The 17,372-nt window shown below is 41.9% G+C and overlaps 1 protein-coding gene across 3 annotated transcripts in view; it reads left to right on the forward strand.

Moving 5' to 3' along the window:
* SFXN2 (sideroflexin 2) overlaps positions 1-17,372 on the forward strand; it is a 666,316-nt gene that overhangs the window by 623,943 nt on the left and 25,001 nt on the right. For all 3 annotated transcript variants that reach the window (XM_044056549.1, XM_044056546.1, XM_044056548.1), the window contains one exon: positions 1,150-1,197. In XM_044056549.1, coding sequence (XP_043912484.1) covers positions 1,150-1,197 — 48 coding nt within the window. The remainder of the gene's footprint in view (positions 1-1,149; positions 1,198-17,372) is intronic.

The following is a 17,372-nucleotide window of genomic DNA, read 5'->3' on the forward strand; positions in this document are numbered from 1 at the left end:
TACTGTGAGGCGACAATGCTACCGCAGCACCACCACCGCGGATTCAAATTGCTAATTAATGAAGACGACAAATGACCATTCTAAAAATAAAAGCATGGGAAGCAAGCTTGTAAATGATTGTGCTGTTATGCCTCAAATGATGAGCTTGGAGGTCATCTAGGTAATATAGCAAAGTCCTCTTCATAAGTTGTCTGGCAATACTCTGTTATATTATCTAGATGGCCTTAAAGCTCATCATTTCAGGCATAAGAGCACAATCTTTTACAAGCTTGCTTCCCGTGCTTTTATTTTTAGAATGGTCATTTGGCAGCACTTAATAGTTTTCTTGATGCTTTTACAATATTATTATGGCATTTCTTGTAACATGTACATGAATTCTTTTGATTTTTTTTTCTGCTTGGTTAATGTTTGCATTCCTTTGATTTGCTTTTCCTGATTCTTTTATCTGTACACATCTTGACTCTTGTGTCCGAAGTTATCATTTAGTGTTATCTAGCCTTCATGACCTCCAGTGTAGTTTGTGAATGTCTGAAATAGGCACTAGGCCCCAGGCACTGCGTGCTGGGGTGGTGATGCATAGTTTCTCCTTCTATTGTGTGACTGAGATTCTTCATTCTATCCTGTAGGTGCTGCAGGATCTACACGCTTTATCAGTTCTAGCTTGCTGAATTTTTATCTGTTATGTTACAGGGAGTATGCGAAGTGTAACGCACAGTGTGATGTGCATGTAGAAGCTGTCACAAACTTCTGATAACTTGTTATACAACAGACTCTGCTAGTTTGATGCTGGGCACATTGACCTTCCTTTTTTCCCATTTGAGACATAACATTGTTTTATGCTTTGTGGAACTTCACTCCCTGCTTTACTTCTACCTGTAATTTTCAATAATCACTGAAGAATCATGCAAGCCTCAGAGGATATGCCTAATCAAAACAATATGTTAAACAGAGTTAAATAGGAATTGAGTAAGTAAAATGACTAATTAAGGTGCATAGTGTTCTACAGTGTATGTATTGCATGTGGAAGGTTTGTCAGGAGTTGTTTATGAAGAATACTGTCACATCACATAGTTATAAGAGCAGCAGCTTTGAGGAAACAATGTAGTGTTTGTGTTTGACAGTTTTTCTCACCTTTTATTCTCTTAACAGCCTGTTGTTCATGGTACCAGCTGCCTGTGCACTTTTCCCACAGAGGTGGTAAGTAAACAAATTTGGTCTTTTGTTATTTCTGTCTCTGTAGAAGGGCTTTCTTCATATTTGAACATTTGAAATGAAAAATAAATTTTAATGAGACTTAACTGATCATATAGGCAGTAGCTGTTTTCTGTTATTCTGTCAGCTATGTTAACAGCATTTGCAGTTAGTCCCTTAAAGAACTCTTTTTCTAATGTACGTCTATGCAACTTACTTCAAGGCAGCCTCTACAATGCCTCACAATTGAAATCTGGCACATGTATTGGAGTTACTGCTCTAGTGTAGTAGTGCACCCTCAAAACCCTTTTCCCCATTTTTTACCTGTTGCTTAGGTAATATTGTTTTGCTTTCTGTTATAACGTTTTGTAGGAAAATTCCCACATTCAGTACTGAAAATAGTTAAAACCTTGTGTGTGTTTGTGTGTCAATGGTTATCAGATCATCAGCTAAAACGCAGACAGGATCTGCTTCTGCTGCTTGAGAAGGAGGTAAATGTGTGGGCTTGCCTGAACTGCTAGAGATTCAACCTTTCTACTTGCCATAGCTGAATAAAGTCTTCTTGTACTTTCTTCAGGTCAAAGGCCCAAAGTTGAGAGGTAAAGAGGTTAGAGGCTATATTCCTGCACCCAATGTATATATTGTCAGCCCCACCTTATTGGATTTGCTTTCATTATTTATTGTTTGGTAGGACCTGATTACTTGGATAAATGAAAACTTTCAGTTGCAAATTCAGATTCATATTTATTAAGGTGCCAGAGCCCAAACACCATTACAGTAAAAATAAATAAGTAAGCATACAAATACTAAAAGACTTAATACATGTTTGGGGAGAACTAGTTTATTCTTTTTACAGAAACCCTGCCTTATCTCTTTCTCCCACTGCTGCCTTTGGTTTGTGCATTTCTTCACAATAGATATCTGCTGTTTGCTAGAAGAGGACACACTTTTCTCCTCTTGCATGTAGCTCAAGGTGGATGCCTTCTTTACCCTATGAAGTTTCTTGGGTAGGGGCTTCAGAAGGGACTGAGGTCTCTGTCTCTGAGGCCGACCGGAATAATGAGTCAACCCTTCCCACTTTCATCCTCAAATGACCTTTCCTTTTGAAAAAGTGTAACTTGTGAGTTGTTTGGAATGGCCTGTGAGTTTTCTCCATTCTGCCAAGAAGAGACTGAATTAGTGTCTTGGGGAGAAGACTAAGGAGCCCTGGCTCATCTCGCTATGAACCCTGTCTCTAAGAATGGCATTGTTGTAGCCTGAATGTACAGAGGCACCAGTCATTCAGCTTCCTAAAAGGCAAACATCTTTTAAGTCCCTAGGTGAGTGTCCTGGCATGCTCTTAAAATATCTAGTGGCAGAATTCTTTGTGATCTCTTTTTCCCAGCATAGGTCCCAGTTTTAGGGTATGGAACCATTGCCACACTTCTGCCAGACAAGGAGTCTAAAGCTAGGGTGGGCTAACTGATGTTCTTCTTTGCCATCCTGGCCTTAGTGTTCTAAACTGTCTGTTTCACCTCTTCTGGCTCTTATTTGGTAACTCAGGCACTGGAATAATTGGCAGAAATGGCTGATGCTGAAATCAAAGAGAGTCTGGAAGGACTCTGAGCACTCTTTTTTTTTTCCAGTGCACTTCCCTGTTTCCTCCTGCAGTTTTGCGGTTTTTATTGGACTTATCCTTTGTCTGAAGCAGTAACTTTTTGAATGTGTTTGTATGTCCAGATAACGTGGCTCAGACTCACCTCATTTAATGAACAACTGCATCAGGCTGTTCCTGATGCCATTTTGTGAGTCAGTGACATATGTCAAATGGAAGATATCATTGAGAAGCTGCAAAGGAGAAATCTTTGACAGCCATGCAGATTCTTTATAAATACATCCTGGCTACTTCTTCCCATAGGCCAATCCAGTACACAAAGGTGAATAAATCATGTAAGCAGAGAAGGCTGCCTAAGCATCAGGCAGTGGTTCTTCATCTGGGGATGTTCTGCAGTATTCTTGACTAGCTGTTAGGACTTCACAAGGGAGACTGGCTCACCCCAGTCTGGAGGGTCATCATACAGAACAAGCACTGGAACAATGACTGTCTACTGTTCTAGTGGTTTGGCAAGGTGAACTAGTATTTAGCCCTGTAGGTATAAAAGCATAAGAATAGTGAATGCAGATGGTAGGAGCACCCCTTTAAAAATCAAGTTTTTAATTAGGCATCATATAATACTACTGAGGCAGTGGCAGGTTTAAAACAGCATATTCTACAGAAACAGCCACATAGCTATGCAGCTGGCCACACTGGATGAAAAAGCCAAACTGAAAGGCGTGGAACACTTCATTTTTAAAAGCCATTACAAATTGTACGCACATATCATAGAAGTTTTATTTGATTAGTGGCTCACTATATTCTTGCACATTGCCTGTTTATGTCCAGAAACCCAGTCAGAACCAATGAGCAGATTATGCTCAGCTCAGTGGCCCAGTCAGAGCACTGGAGGTCAGTCATATATACTGAGGATTGAGTCACCGTTAAAACAACAATTGTTTGGTGGGTGGCCGTAGTGAATGTGTTAGGTTAGCACCAGTTATACCTCCATACTCCCGGATCACTGAATCTAGCATCTTAACTGGGAAAATCAGTTAGTGCCTCCTTTTGTGGCAGCTTTTTAGGAGCCATTCAACTTGTACAGCAACATCACAACATCTCCTTCCCTTTAATAAAAGTGGTTGTGATAAAGTACAGCATTTTGATATTATAAACATTTACTGTGTAAATGCATCCAACGTTTTCACATTTTAAGTCGTTTCTCTGTAATGAAATTCAGAACTTGCAGTTAGCCTTGTAATGAGGACTGCCTGTGAAGTTCTAAATCAGGTTAATTTCAGATAGTCATTGCATTTAAAGTATTCTGAGCAGCACCTTTGTTCTTTTAAGTGTTTTCTAAATGTGAAGCAACATGTACTAGATTGTTCATTTCAGACATTTAAAGCATACATGTGGAGTAATTTCCATCATGGTAGATGGTGAGAATGGGTATCTGAAAATCTGTTTTGAGTAGTACACAAGGAAAGTCTTTTGTTGCATTGGGGCTTTCAAACTCCCTATAACATATATATATATATATATATATATATATATATCTATATATATATATATATATATATATATATATATATATATATATATATATAATCAACTCCATAGTCACACAGCAGAGGGGACAAGGCCAGAATTAGCACTGAAAGTTGTTTCAGCGATATTGACTCACAATGATAGCACTCACGCAGCTGCTAGCCACACAATTGTCAGACTCTCAGTTATGAACAGATATGCAGAGCCTTACAACTGTGTACAGTTCTGAGGCTCTATATTTTGGGCAACCTGGAGAAGGGTCTATATTATATTCTCGAAAGCCGACAATGTCGAATCTGACATTGTCGACACGAGAATATCGAACACTCAGAATCTCGAGCGTGTAAACGGAAATCTCTGTAAGGGGAGATTTCCGTTTACTGTAATGTAGTGCAGTCACGGAGTTGGTATATTTAAGTAGCGGGGGGTAGGGGTACAGGGGGGCTTGCCCCCCTGCCTAAACCCGTTAGGGTACTTTTTTCTTTTTTGTCTTTTTATAAGGTCGACGTTTGAAGACATCGACCATATATTGTTCTATGTTTTCAACCGTCTATCTTATAATATAGACCCCCTGGAGAAAAGAAGCTTTTCCTGTACATTCAGGCATTTTCAAAGTAAGAATGGTCTCTTGCACATTTGAATTAGTACATGGTAAAGTGTAGTTGTTGTACTGGTTGAATATAGTCAAACTCAAGATCATCAGAACAGGATTTCAAAATTATTACTGTACTGTCAGGTAATATCTCCCATTATTTGCAGTGATCATGGAGTTCTTGCACAAAATAAAGCTCATGGCTGAACAGAGATGAACAATTGTTTCCCAATTTTAACTAAAACATATTGTCCCTTTTGGAAGGTTTCTTCCCTGGCGTGCGTTCTCAGATCAGAAAGTATTTTCATTTTGAATCTTTGTCTCAAGACTTTTTATACATATACCTGGCATGGTCCCGCCTTGACTCGTTTACAGATGGAAATGTATAGGCTAAATAGTGTTGCTCCTGTGTTTTCTGGTAGAATTCTGTGCCTTATCATTATGCTGTTCCCCTAAGGTCTCTATGGCACATTTTTCTTATTTGAAATTCTTATTGCTTACTGCTTGTTGGTTATAAATCTTTATCCAAGCCATTAGCTTGTGACCACAGTGGAATTGCCCTCCTTTGTGTTATTCCTTATATTTTGCTGAAGTGCTTTAACTGTGAACTGTTAAAGTGAAGGCCACAGTCGGATCATATAACTTCTCGTATTACAAGTACTGCAGAGATCTTCATCAAGGCTAGTATCATTCCATGGCCTGATTTGGTGGATATAACAGTCCCACACCTGGGTGTCTGAATATGTTTCAGTCATTATGTAGAGGATTATGATCTGATCTCCAGCCATAAAGAGGTGGTTGTGTTTTAAGACACAAATCTCAAGAAATTCAGCTTGAGATGACTGCATCTAAGCTTAGGCATTTTTTTTTGTTATGCTAAGCCCTCTTGATGTTTTGTGCACCTTTTTCATGAACTAAGTGGTAGAATGTTGGCCTTTCATAAACACTAAGCTGTCATTAGCCATGCCTAGTAAGAATTTGAAAATATTTGGTATTTGTCAATGATAACATGTCATATGTGGCTTTTGATTTGGTGGAGGCACCTGACTTATTCTTGATAGAAAAATCTAACAACCTCACATTCAACAATCATGTAGTAGGAGTGGTCAGAAAAGCCTTTTACTTAGTTCATCTCATAGGTAAAGGGATTGCATCCAGAAAAAAGGAGGTTATTATCTCTCTATACTCCTCCCTCATTAGACCAATAATTGAGTATAACACCCCGTTTGGTATGTAGCTCTATGAACATCTGCACCAACTGGAAAGATTACTGAAATACCTCACAAAGAGAATCCATGGCCTCCAACACCTGTCCTATGCAGAGAGGCTCAAATCACTATCACTCTTTTCGGTATCATACAGAATGCTAAGGGGTGATCTGTGCCTCACCTACAAGGCAGTCTCAGACCCTGCCCTACTACAGCTGCTTCATATCTGTAAGTCTAACTCCAAATGCATTACCCGCTCAAAAGGCCTGAATCTAATAAGTGACATCAACAAAACCTGCTGGAGAGACAGATTTGTCTCTCAGATACTGCCCTGTCTCTGGAATAGATTTCCCATGCATGTCAAACAGAGCATGTTGCTGACCCTCTTCAAGCGCAACTATGATGAGTGAATGGGAAACCACAAATTTGTCCCAGGGGGTCCACCTGTGTCCCTCATTGACAGGGGTGACAGGTGCTGACTGAGGTTTCTTTTTGGGGATAAATTCCTGGCTAGGCTTGTAAAGGGCCCTAGGGCCATTAGCCTAGTAATCTCCTATGATCCTGTGATACAGTAGAACTCTTATCAAAGTTTTGTCAGGTTCACATTTTTCTTTGTTCAAAGTTAGCCCATTTTCTCTCAGGCTGTTAAGCACCTTTCTTAATGTTTCATGATATTTTTAGTGCGTCTAACTGTAGATAAGTTCTATATTAGATGGTGGAATATTTCAGATTCATAGTTCATGCTCCAAGTCATAGGAGCCTTAGAAAGTTTGATTAATGTATCTTGCTACCATTATGCATTGCCTGTTGCCACCCTTGATTGTACCTTCCCTCTCAAGGAGGGCTAGACCAGTCGAGACTGGGGTGAATTTATGAATACCCATTAAATTATCAAAGTCTTGTTTAAAGGAACACAGTGTGTCACACAGCTTTATCTGCAGGGGCGAGTCTGTTCCAAAGCTGAAGGAAACAGTGAGTAACAAATCTGTCTGTCCACCTTGTTTTACTGATCCTCTGAAGCAATTTTAGATCCCTTGTTCTCGTGTTTGTGGGACTGCTTGATTGTAAAGGTACAAGAAATTCTGGAGTGTTGAGTACCCGATTGCTCACAAGGCAAGACATAGGGCTCCACTGAGGAGCCTATAAGACATGGAAAACAAGGGACTGTGATTGTAGTCTTTTCTTATAGCTAAGGGATTTTAAACCAGTGATGCTATTTGTTAGGAACCTCTGGGGTCTTCCAACCATTTCATTTCAGGAGCATCCCAAGGGGGACATTGTATTCCGTATTTGGACTAATCTGTCTCTTTAATCTCATGTAAAAAAGTGGTATTGCTTCTGCAGTTTTTGTCTAACTCAGGCTGATTACACCCTGATCAAATCCATCTTATTAAACATCTATGTTCTACTCTGTTCACCAATTTTTATCTAGTGCAATACTCCGGTGTCTTTATTGTTGTGTTATGCACATTTTTATCAGTGTGTGTTCTCATTTCCTTGATGTTCTTTAATTTTGGGAAATGTATCTCTGGGTAAGAGACAAGGAATAAGAGTAAATACCTTTTCAGCCATGTCCATTTTTTCTAATTTCTCAAGTTCTTCTTTCAATATCTTTCAGAAATGAAAATGGGACCCTCCATGTGGCTGAACTATAGGTGTGTGTGTGTGTGTGTGTGTGTGTGTGTGTGTGTGTGTGTGTTAGTGTGAGTGAGCATGTGTGTGAGTGTGTGTGTGTGTGTCTGTGTGTGTAATATCACCATATAATTCTTTAACTTCCCACTGTCTTCAGACAATCTTCCTTATTATTTACTAGAGTATATATGCTGATGTAATTATGCCAATCAGTGGTTGGGTGGTTAGTCTCCTAACATGGTAGTATAAGGTTTGATAATTGATGGTGCTCCCTTCAAGTGCAGTGATGTAGCTACCACGGTCCTCCATTGACATCGATGGGGATCTGTAGGAGGAAATTACTTAGTAATTTGTTTTGCTGAGTGTGATTTGAACCTCTAGGATTTGTATGTTAAGATCATGGGTAATTAGACATGAAATTTTAAGGGGGTCTGACAAAAGCAGGTAGTCTGTACAGTTACCCTTTGTTCTGAAACCATGATAGATTCTGAAGCCTGATGTAGAGGGAGTGCTTTTATTGCATCAGATCCAAGTTGCAATAACTGCACAAAGGAAACTATAGCCATAATTTCAGGACTCTGTCATGGCTGCTAACCACCACCATGCAAATCTACACATAGTGGATCCTACCATTTCAGTGGTTAGAAAATTGCATTGCCAATAAGGAGATGGGGAATAAATTGAAGCAAAGAGTGAGAAAGGAGTATAAGAATATATAGAAAGGAAAGAAATACATGCGGTTGAGCCAGTTTAAACAGGAGGAAGGATGATACAAATGTACTGCAAGATCATAGAGAAAAAAAATGCTAGATAAAGAAAAAAATCCATAAATGTAAAACTGCAACTGCTCTTAGCAATGGATTGGGTAATAGGGGGAGGGGTAATATAAATTGTGTACAGTAAGGGATACAGAAAAGGAGAGAATAAAGTGAAAAAGACTGCAAAAATTGAAACCTACAGTTACACTAATATTATGGAGATAAAGAAGAAGCATATCCTTCATTAATTAAAACTAGGAGAGGGATCCTGAGGCAGGGTAATATAGAAAGTGTAATATAAATAATAAACATTGTTCTCTGGATTGTGTATTTCAGAATTTGAGAAGGGACAAAGAAAATAAAGAGAGAAACGGTGGAAATGCATAATATCTTCTGTAAAATTAGCAAAGTGAAACTGTACCAGTGGAACTCAATAAAATGGTTGGATGAGTTAAAGAGGAATGTAGAAAAAAAGTGAAAGCAGCTAATGTATAGTAAGCTGTAGTAGACTGTTAGAAGAAAATTTACTATAGAGACATTGCGTTTTGCAGCATATACAGTCTTTTAAATGATATGGTTGTAAGACTATGGATATTTATTTGTTTGTTATCTGAGGAGGTGGACTGGTCAGAGGACTCTTTTTTTGCAATGACCTAGGCTCAATATTGAACAATACAAGGGAAAAACATAGAAGGAAAATAAGGGGAGTGGTATAGAAAAGGGTGATACAGTGCACATATTGTATTGTTCTTCAGTTACATTCTTAGCTGTATGCAATAAATAGTGACATTATTTATATCTAATTAAGTTCATAGATTAGTTCATAGATTAGTAATAGGCTAACTGCCCTTGTGGGCCATTTCAAGCCTAGCCAATTATCCCAAGTGAGAATCAAACCCTGCACCTTGTATCTGTAAGGTAAACACCTTAACCATTACACCAACCTCCCACCCCAATTATTTGTTCACAGTGAAGTGAAATGTTCAGTTAATATCTTATGGCTAAGTATATTTAAAAACGGCAACACAGGAGAAAGCTGTTACTTTTACTAGACCAGTGTTTCTCAAACTTGTCTGATCACGGCCCACTTGGACTAAGCACATAACTCAGTGGCCCACTAGCCCCTTCCATAAATCACATTTAAAGATGGCTCATATTTCACCACCAGAGGTGAGACTACAAATGTCTGGGCTTCGCATTTATTGTCAGCCCTGAACGGATTCCAAATAAAAATTAAGTTGAATTATAATTGGAAGTTGGGATATACTGTGAATAACACCAAGAAGTGATGCAGTTGTAAAATGTATAATTATTTATTTATGGAAATAAGTGGGTACATATAAAAAGGAGGTATGCACAAGCACCAAAATGGAACATTTCCCAAAGAAACCCCATCAGTAAAATGTCCAGGTATGCACAAGCACCAAAATGAAACATTTGCCCAAGCAACCCCTTCAGTAATGTGTACAGGTATGCACAAACACCAAAATGAAACATTTCCCAAACAGGCCCCTTAAGTAAAATGTCCAGATACAGTATGTACAATCATCAAAATGAAACATTTGCCCAAGCAATCCCGTCAGTAACATTTTCTAGTATGTACAAGACCAAATGAAACATTCACCCAAGCAACCCCTTCAGTAAAATCCCCTTTCCGTGCCAGCTGCCAGGCCAAAAAAAAAACACTTCTCATTTATTACAACTTGCCGCCAATGTATATATAAACAGCAACAGGAACAAACACATAAGTAACAAGCAGGCAGTCTCAGTGGAGCTCCGATTCACTGGTTTCAAATAACCACCCCCAGGAACCCATCTGATCCTGTCTGCAGTTAAAAAAATACTGGGATGACATAATTCAGTTCATAAACACATCTACTATACCTTATGATTAATATAACTGAATTATGTCATCTTAATCATGATCTCCAGGGAAAAAAGTTACCGGATCATCAGCCAGGGTAAAAAAGTACTGTGTACAGTGCTTGAGGTAAATTTAACCAAAAAACAAAAAAAAATCGCACTTACATTTTTAATGGAGCAGAAAGGTGTTGTTGCTTTGGGTCTATATTACAAGATCGAATGTTTAGGTGATTGAACACCTAAACATCAAACTTGTAATATCAAAAGCAAAAACGGCAAATGGCCGAATTAATGCAGGGAAAGATTTCCCTTGGCCGTTCGCTGGATTTTGCCATTTTGTCTACTGCAGAGCAATCTCAGAGTTGGCATATTTAGTTAAGGGGGGTGTGGAGGGCACAGCCCCCCATTTAGTTTGGGTGTAAAGTTATTTTTTTATTTTTGTGGCCAACGGACGTCTTTCCCTAAGACGTTCGACGTTTTAGGTTAGATATTACAAGTTCAATGTTTAGGTGTTTGGTCACCTAAACATTCGATCTTGTAATATAGACCCGCTGCTTCTGCCGCCGGTGGAGCGAGTGGACTGGACAAGTATTGCCGTACCAAATACAGACTTCCCATGCACACCACAGCACAGACAGAATTGGTGGTTTTATAGGATTTTATCTTTGGTTTCTGGTACACTGCTGAATCTGTGCTGATTGGTTTTCTCAGCTTGCAGTTGTAAGCTGAAATTAACCAGTCAGCTTCAAGAAAGGTGGAACTCTTGGGAGCGATACATCTGAACACCAGATTAAGCTCTTTATTTCCAGAAAATCCAGAAAAAAAAAATGGACAGTGAAGAGTCCAGATCCAATCAGAAATTTATTTGCTAATACCTCTCAAGGCCCACCAGGAAATCCACGTGGCTCACCAGTGGTCTGCGGGTCGCACTTTGAGAAAGTCTTTACTAGGCTGTCCAGTAACTCTGAGTCAACAGCATGCATTCTCTGTGAGAAAAAGACTTTGAACTCAGCTTGTAAGGATTGTGGTGTTTGCTGCTGTCTTGTTTCCACAGACTGTTCTATCAGGCTCTCCAGATTTTGCTAAATGCTTGAATGCCAGTCGGTGTACCTAATGGCTATGCACATCATCATTATTTGTCATTGGAGATGTTTTTCACAAGAAGCTTTAAGGATATCTGAGGGGTTTATGCATTGTTTGATTAGCTTTATTTCAAAGAGTGAAGAAGTTGAGTCTTTCTTTGTATAACACAAATCCAGTTTGACTTGTGGAGAAGTTGATTGTAGTGGGTCCTAGGGTCAGTTAAAAAGATGAAATGGCATGATGTGAAATTGTTCAATCTCGCCGTTTGTTCTTACACACGGGTTCGGAGCTGATCCTCGGCTCCGAGTTGGCCGCATCACTAGCTCCGCATCTTCGAGAAAGCTCGAGGCACAGTAATATCCCATGATCCTCGGGTGCTAACCCTCAGATCTAGTTTGCCGTTAGCAGCAGATCGCATTGAGAGGCTCGGGCCAGTATATTTTTTTTTTCTACTTTTCTTAATATATGGTTCTCTTTCTACAGATTTATACTCATTTTTTAGTGTGTAAATAAGTATTATAATATAGGTGTTATTTAGACTAGTTTAGTTAGTTTAAAAATTCTTTAGTTAAGGCCTTCGGGTTTTTTCTGTCAGGATTGACAGTATTTAAAAAAAAAAAAATTTTTTGCCTTTAACTTCTTCTTTTTCTATTATATATATATCATAGTGTGCTGTGTGTTTTACATTTTTATATATATATTACATTTAAATTGTATTGTTATTATTACACTTAACATTATATAGGGATTTTTTTCTTAAGTGTGCTGTGTTTTTTGGATTTTTCCTTTTTACTTCATAATGTCAGAAAAAAACAAATCTGGTTTTAAAAGGTGTCAGTGCGGACAGAAGATGTCCATTACTGACAACCACTCATCCTGCGTCTACTGTCTTGGCCCTCTCCACTTGCAGGAAGTCTGTTCCATTTGTCATTCTTTTAGTGGGAGGGTCATGCTGGAAAGACGCAGGAAGTTGGTTGACAGAGGGTTGCTTAAACCCGAATTTTAGGAGGCCCTGGACAAGGCTGAACAGGTATCCAAGTTTTCGAAGGGGTCGAAGTCTTCAAGAGTGTCGGAGCCCAAGTCATCGGCTCCGAGCACCTCTTTTCAGATTCGGACGCCGGCTCCTATGACTGCGGTGCCAGGTGTCGAGAGTTTATCTCTGCACGAGGCTCAGGTCTTGGAGCCGGTATCAGAGGTACCACCGTCTGCTATCCTTTGCTCGGTGACGGCTTCGATCCCTTCGACCCATTCTTCGAGGCCCCTTTCCGACTCCGATGTGGACTGAGTGGTACAGAAGCTTATGGAGAACTTGGCTTTGTCCAAATTAATCGAGGTTTCGTCCCAGCTGGTTTTGAAACTCGAGACTATTCCTGTTCCCTCAACACTTCCTCCTCCGAGACCCGTCGAGTCATCGGAGTTAGGAGTCGAAGATCCGATGATTGTAGAGCCCTCGGTGCCAAAGCCTCCAGTAGTGCTATCGGCTCCGTTGACCTAGACTCCTTCGGAACCAGCCGGAGAGTCTCTGAGCCGAAGATCTTTCCTAGGTACCGGGGGGGGATAGTCGAACCGAGATATCAGTTCCGACTCTTCCCCTCAGTGCCTCAGCTCAGATCAGTTCAGATCCGTCCTCGGTGTTGGAGCCCGTGGTTCCGATTCCGGAGAAACGACCTCCTTCTTCGGATCGGGGCACCAGTGCCTTTGACATCATGAGGAAGGTCTTGTCTGATCAGACACATACTTCATCAGTATCTTTGTCTCCTTCCCCAAAAGGTCTGCGTTCTGCTTCTGTGCCTTCGGCTCCTACCAAGCGTCGAGACCCAATGCCTCAGAAGTCCCCACAGGGTGACTCTGGTTCCTCAGATGCATCCCCGGAAGCTCCCGCTGAGGATGTTCCGAGGAAACGACTGTGCAAGAGGAGGCACATAGATTCCCCCAGGAATCTCTCACATCTGATACCGATTTAGATGAAACAGAAGGGTCCCCACGGTCCCCCTCTGAGGATGTCTCGTTTGCAGACATTTTGGAAATCCTGAAACAAAGGGGGGACTGGCAAACCCTTACCCCTTCTGTGGATGAATTGGTTTTACTGAAGGCATTTGGGACTCAACCTTCTACCTCCTGGGTGTCACCATTTGACGATCTCATGGATCTAATAGCCCGGAGGGCTTGGGAAACACCCGATACAGTGGAACCAGTCCCTCGTAAACCAAATAAATACATGACGGCCCCCAGGACAAATCTTATCTTACAAAAGGGGTTCCCATAGATACTATGGTGGTGGTGGCGGCCACTAAGAAAGAGATGTCTGAATCATCTTCCTCTGTCCATCCTCCTAATAAGGATTCTAGGACAATGGACAGATATGGGAAGCGCATATTTAGTTCGGCGACTTTTTCCATCCGATCGCTCAACTACCTTATGCATTTCATGCGTTTACAGAGAGATCTCATTAAGGAACTGGGAGATACTCTCCAGGGACATACAGATGCTGCTGTCACCGAGAAAGTGACAGCGCAATTTAACACCCTAAATTCCATAGTCAACTTGTCCATGAGGCTGATTTCATACGCAGCCAAAGGGTCGAGTAGAGCGGCAGCTTAAGCGATCGCCCTGAGAAGGCAATCCTGGTTGCGCTTATGCTCCTTTGCGGAAGCCTTTAAGTCTTCCTTTGCCAACGCCCCCTCTGATGGTGCCTCCTTGTTTGGGCCCAAAGTAAAGGAGACTCTCACGAGGTGTGAACAAGAAGGGAAGACCCTGTCTGCCGTAGGGGTCCGTTTTTCCATCCCATCTAGACCCTACCCTAAAGGGCAACAAGGAGGAAAAATGTGGTTCCGAAAGACTCAGGGATCTTTTCAGCACACCCAGAGTGACGCCCCCTCCAGAGGCAGAGAAGGGGGAAGAAACGGAAGACGCCGCCCAGCCGGCAGTGGGGGGTCCGCAAAATCAGGGCGACAGAGAGGCTTTCTCTGGAAAGCCCTTCCAGCACTCCTGAGTGCAGGCCCAGCTGTCCTACTCTGGAGGCAGTCGGGGGTCGCTTGGCTTTATACCCAGAGGCCTGGCTAAATCTTACATCAGATTCCTGGGTAAAAAGCATAGTTACCAGAGGCTCCAACATTCCCTTCATCAAAATGCCACCCAACTCCAAAAAACTCCCAGACGTTCCACCCAGTCTGCGAGACCAGGCAACCGTAGAGATAAGAAGGTTGCTCGAAAACAGAGTCATCCAACCAGTCCCGGCAGACCAAATAGGATCCGGAACTTACTCAAGGTTCTTTTTAGTTCCAAAGAAAACAGGGGACTGGAGGCCAATTTTAGACCTCAGCAAGTTAAATACCTTTGTGAAAAAGGAAAAGTTCCGGATGGTCACGCTACAGTCAATCCTCCCTTTTCTGCAGAAGGGCGACTGGATGTGCTCTATAGATCTCAAAGACGCATACTACCATATCAAGATGGCCAGGGCGTCCAGAGATCACCTGCGCTTCCGGCTGGGAGCCAGTCATTTCCAGTTTCACGCTCTGCCCTTTGGTCTCACCTCAGCCCCCAGGGTGTTCACCAAATGCATGGCAGTAGTAGCGTCTCACTTGAGACGAAGGGGATTCCGGGTGTTTCCTTATCTAGACGACTGGCTCCTATCCGCCACCACCGAGTATTGTCTTCTACAAGCCAGGGATTACACCATCAGTCTTTGCTCTTCACTAGGCATAACGGTGAATTTTGGAAAATCTGTCTTATCGCCGTCACAGCGTATCTTATTTATAGGAGCACAGCTAGACACCTCCCTGGCTCAAGTTACTCTTCCCCCCACCAAGAGTATCAGACCTCAGGCAGCAAATTTCGCTCCTTCTACACAGCAAGAGAGTCCCTGTATGACAAATATTAAGAGTGCTAGGCTTGATGGCAGCCTCCCTTATTGTAGTTCCTTTAGGCAGGATGCACAAGGATTCTTCAATGGATGCTATTCGCCCAGTGGTCGTATCGACAACTTCCACTGTCTCACGAAATCTTGATCTTGATCTTGCAAGAAGGATCTCTTGTGGTGGATACACAGTCAAGAGCTGACACTAGGATGACCGTTTGTATTACCCAGTCCGGTAGCAACTCTAACCACGGGCGCTTCCCTGATGGGGGGGGGGGGGGTTCTTTCAGGGACAAACAGTCCAAGGTCAATGGTCCAACTTGGAGTACAATCTGCACATCAATGTTCTAGAGCTGAGGGCAGTGTTTCTAGCGTTGCAACACTTTCACAAGTCTTTACCTCAGGGAACAGTGACAGTTCAGACAGACAACATGTCAGTGGTCTGGTACATAAACAAGCAAGGGGGAACCAGATCTTACCCGTTATGCAGAGAGGCTCTCAGAATTTGGCAATGGGCAAAGTTCACTGGATGCTTTCTGATAGCAATGCACATCCCGGGGACTTCCAACGTAATCGCGGACAGGTTGAGCAGAGCCATCCTGTTCCCTCACGAGTGGTCCCTCAAACCTCAAGTGGCAGAAGAGATTTTCCGCAGATGGGGCCAGCCTTGCTGCGACCTGTTTGCATCCCCATTGAATGCCAAATGCAGAAGCTACTTTGCCCTGTTACCCCCTCCAGGGGGTGTCCCCAGGGACGCACTGGTATACGATTGGCCCCCGGGTCTCCTTTACGCTTTTCCTCCTGTTCCACTAATTCCCAGGTTTTTGCAGAAAGCCAAACGTCTTTGCAGGACCATAATACTAATAGCCCCATTCTGGCCTCGACAAATCAGGATTCCCCTTCTTTCAATCTCATCAAGTGGAGGAACCATGGATTCTGGACCCGGAGCCAGACCTGTTGACGCATTCGTCGGGACTTCCTCACACCTTTCTCAAGTCCCTCAAACTGACAGCTTGGCTGCTCCACTTCCCATCTTAGCCAGGTCAGAGTTACTATCCCCTGCAGTACAACAAATTATTGTATCTTCTCACAAACCATCTACAAGGAAATTGTACAACAGCAAATGGAACTGTTTTGCGCACTGGGCCTCCAAACAAGGTATAGATCCATTTGGAGCTCCAGTACACAAGATACTAGATTTTCTTACCACACTTTTTCAAGAAGGAGCATCAACATCCACTATAAGGATTCAACTGGCGGCTATATCCAATTTTCATATTGGCCGTGAAGATGGTTCTCTTATGTCCCACAGACTGTGTAAAGCCTTCATGAAAGGTACCTTTCGCCTCCGTCCCCCCTTTCGTAATCCAATAGCACCTTGGAATCTTAATCTCATGCTGTCATAACTCATGTTGCCCCCTTTTGAACCAGCAGCCACAACTCCATTAAAATTCTTTTCATGGAAAACACTTTTTCTGGTTGCCATCACTTCCACCAGGAGAGTTTCAGAGCTACAGGCTCTATCTATCCGACCCCCGTACATGATTTTTCATCCAGATAGAGTAACCTTGCGCACCAATCCGTCCTTCCTTCTGAAAGTTTGTTCGATTCAGAACATCAATCAATCTATCAAACTACCTACCTTCTTTAAAAAACATTCCAATAAGTTAGAATACACATTGCACAAATTGGACGTTCACAGGCAACTAAGATTTTACTTACATAGGACAAAAGAGTACAGAAAGTCAGATCAACTATTTGTCTCATATGCTGCCCAAAGGAAAGGACAGGCAGTAACGTAGGTTACCATATCCAAATGGCTCTCAGATTGCATAAATTTTGTATATGGTGAATCAAAACAGCAACTCCCTTTCAAACCCAGAGCTCATTCTACAAGGGTGATCGCTGCCTCTTCAGCCCATACCGCTCGTTTGCCTTTAGATACCATTTGTGCAGCGGCAACTTGGGCAAAACCACATACTTTTATCGCCCACTATAAACTATACAAAAGCTCCAGGGACAGGGCGACGTTTGGTTCCACTGTACTCAGGAATGTTCTCCCTTGAGC

Source organism: Protopterus annectens, chromosome 14.part0, assembly GCF_019279795.1.
Source record: "Protopterus annectens isolate FY-2018-M chromosome 14.part0, PAN1.0, whole genome shotgun sequence".
In the NCBI taxonomy this organism is placed as follows: Eukaryota; Metazoa; Chordata; order Ceratodontiformes; family Protopteridae; genus Protopterus; species Protopterus annectens.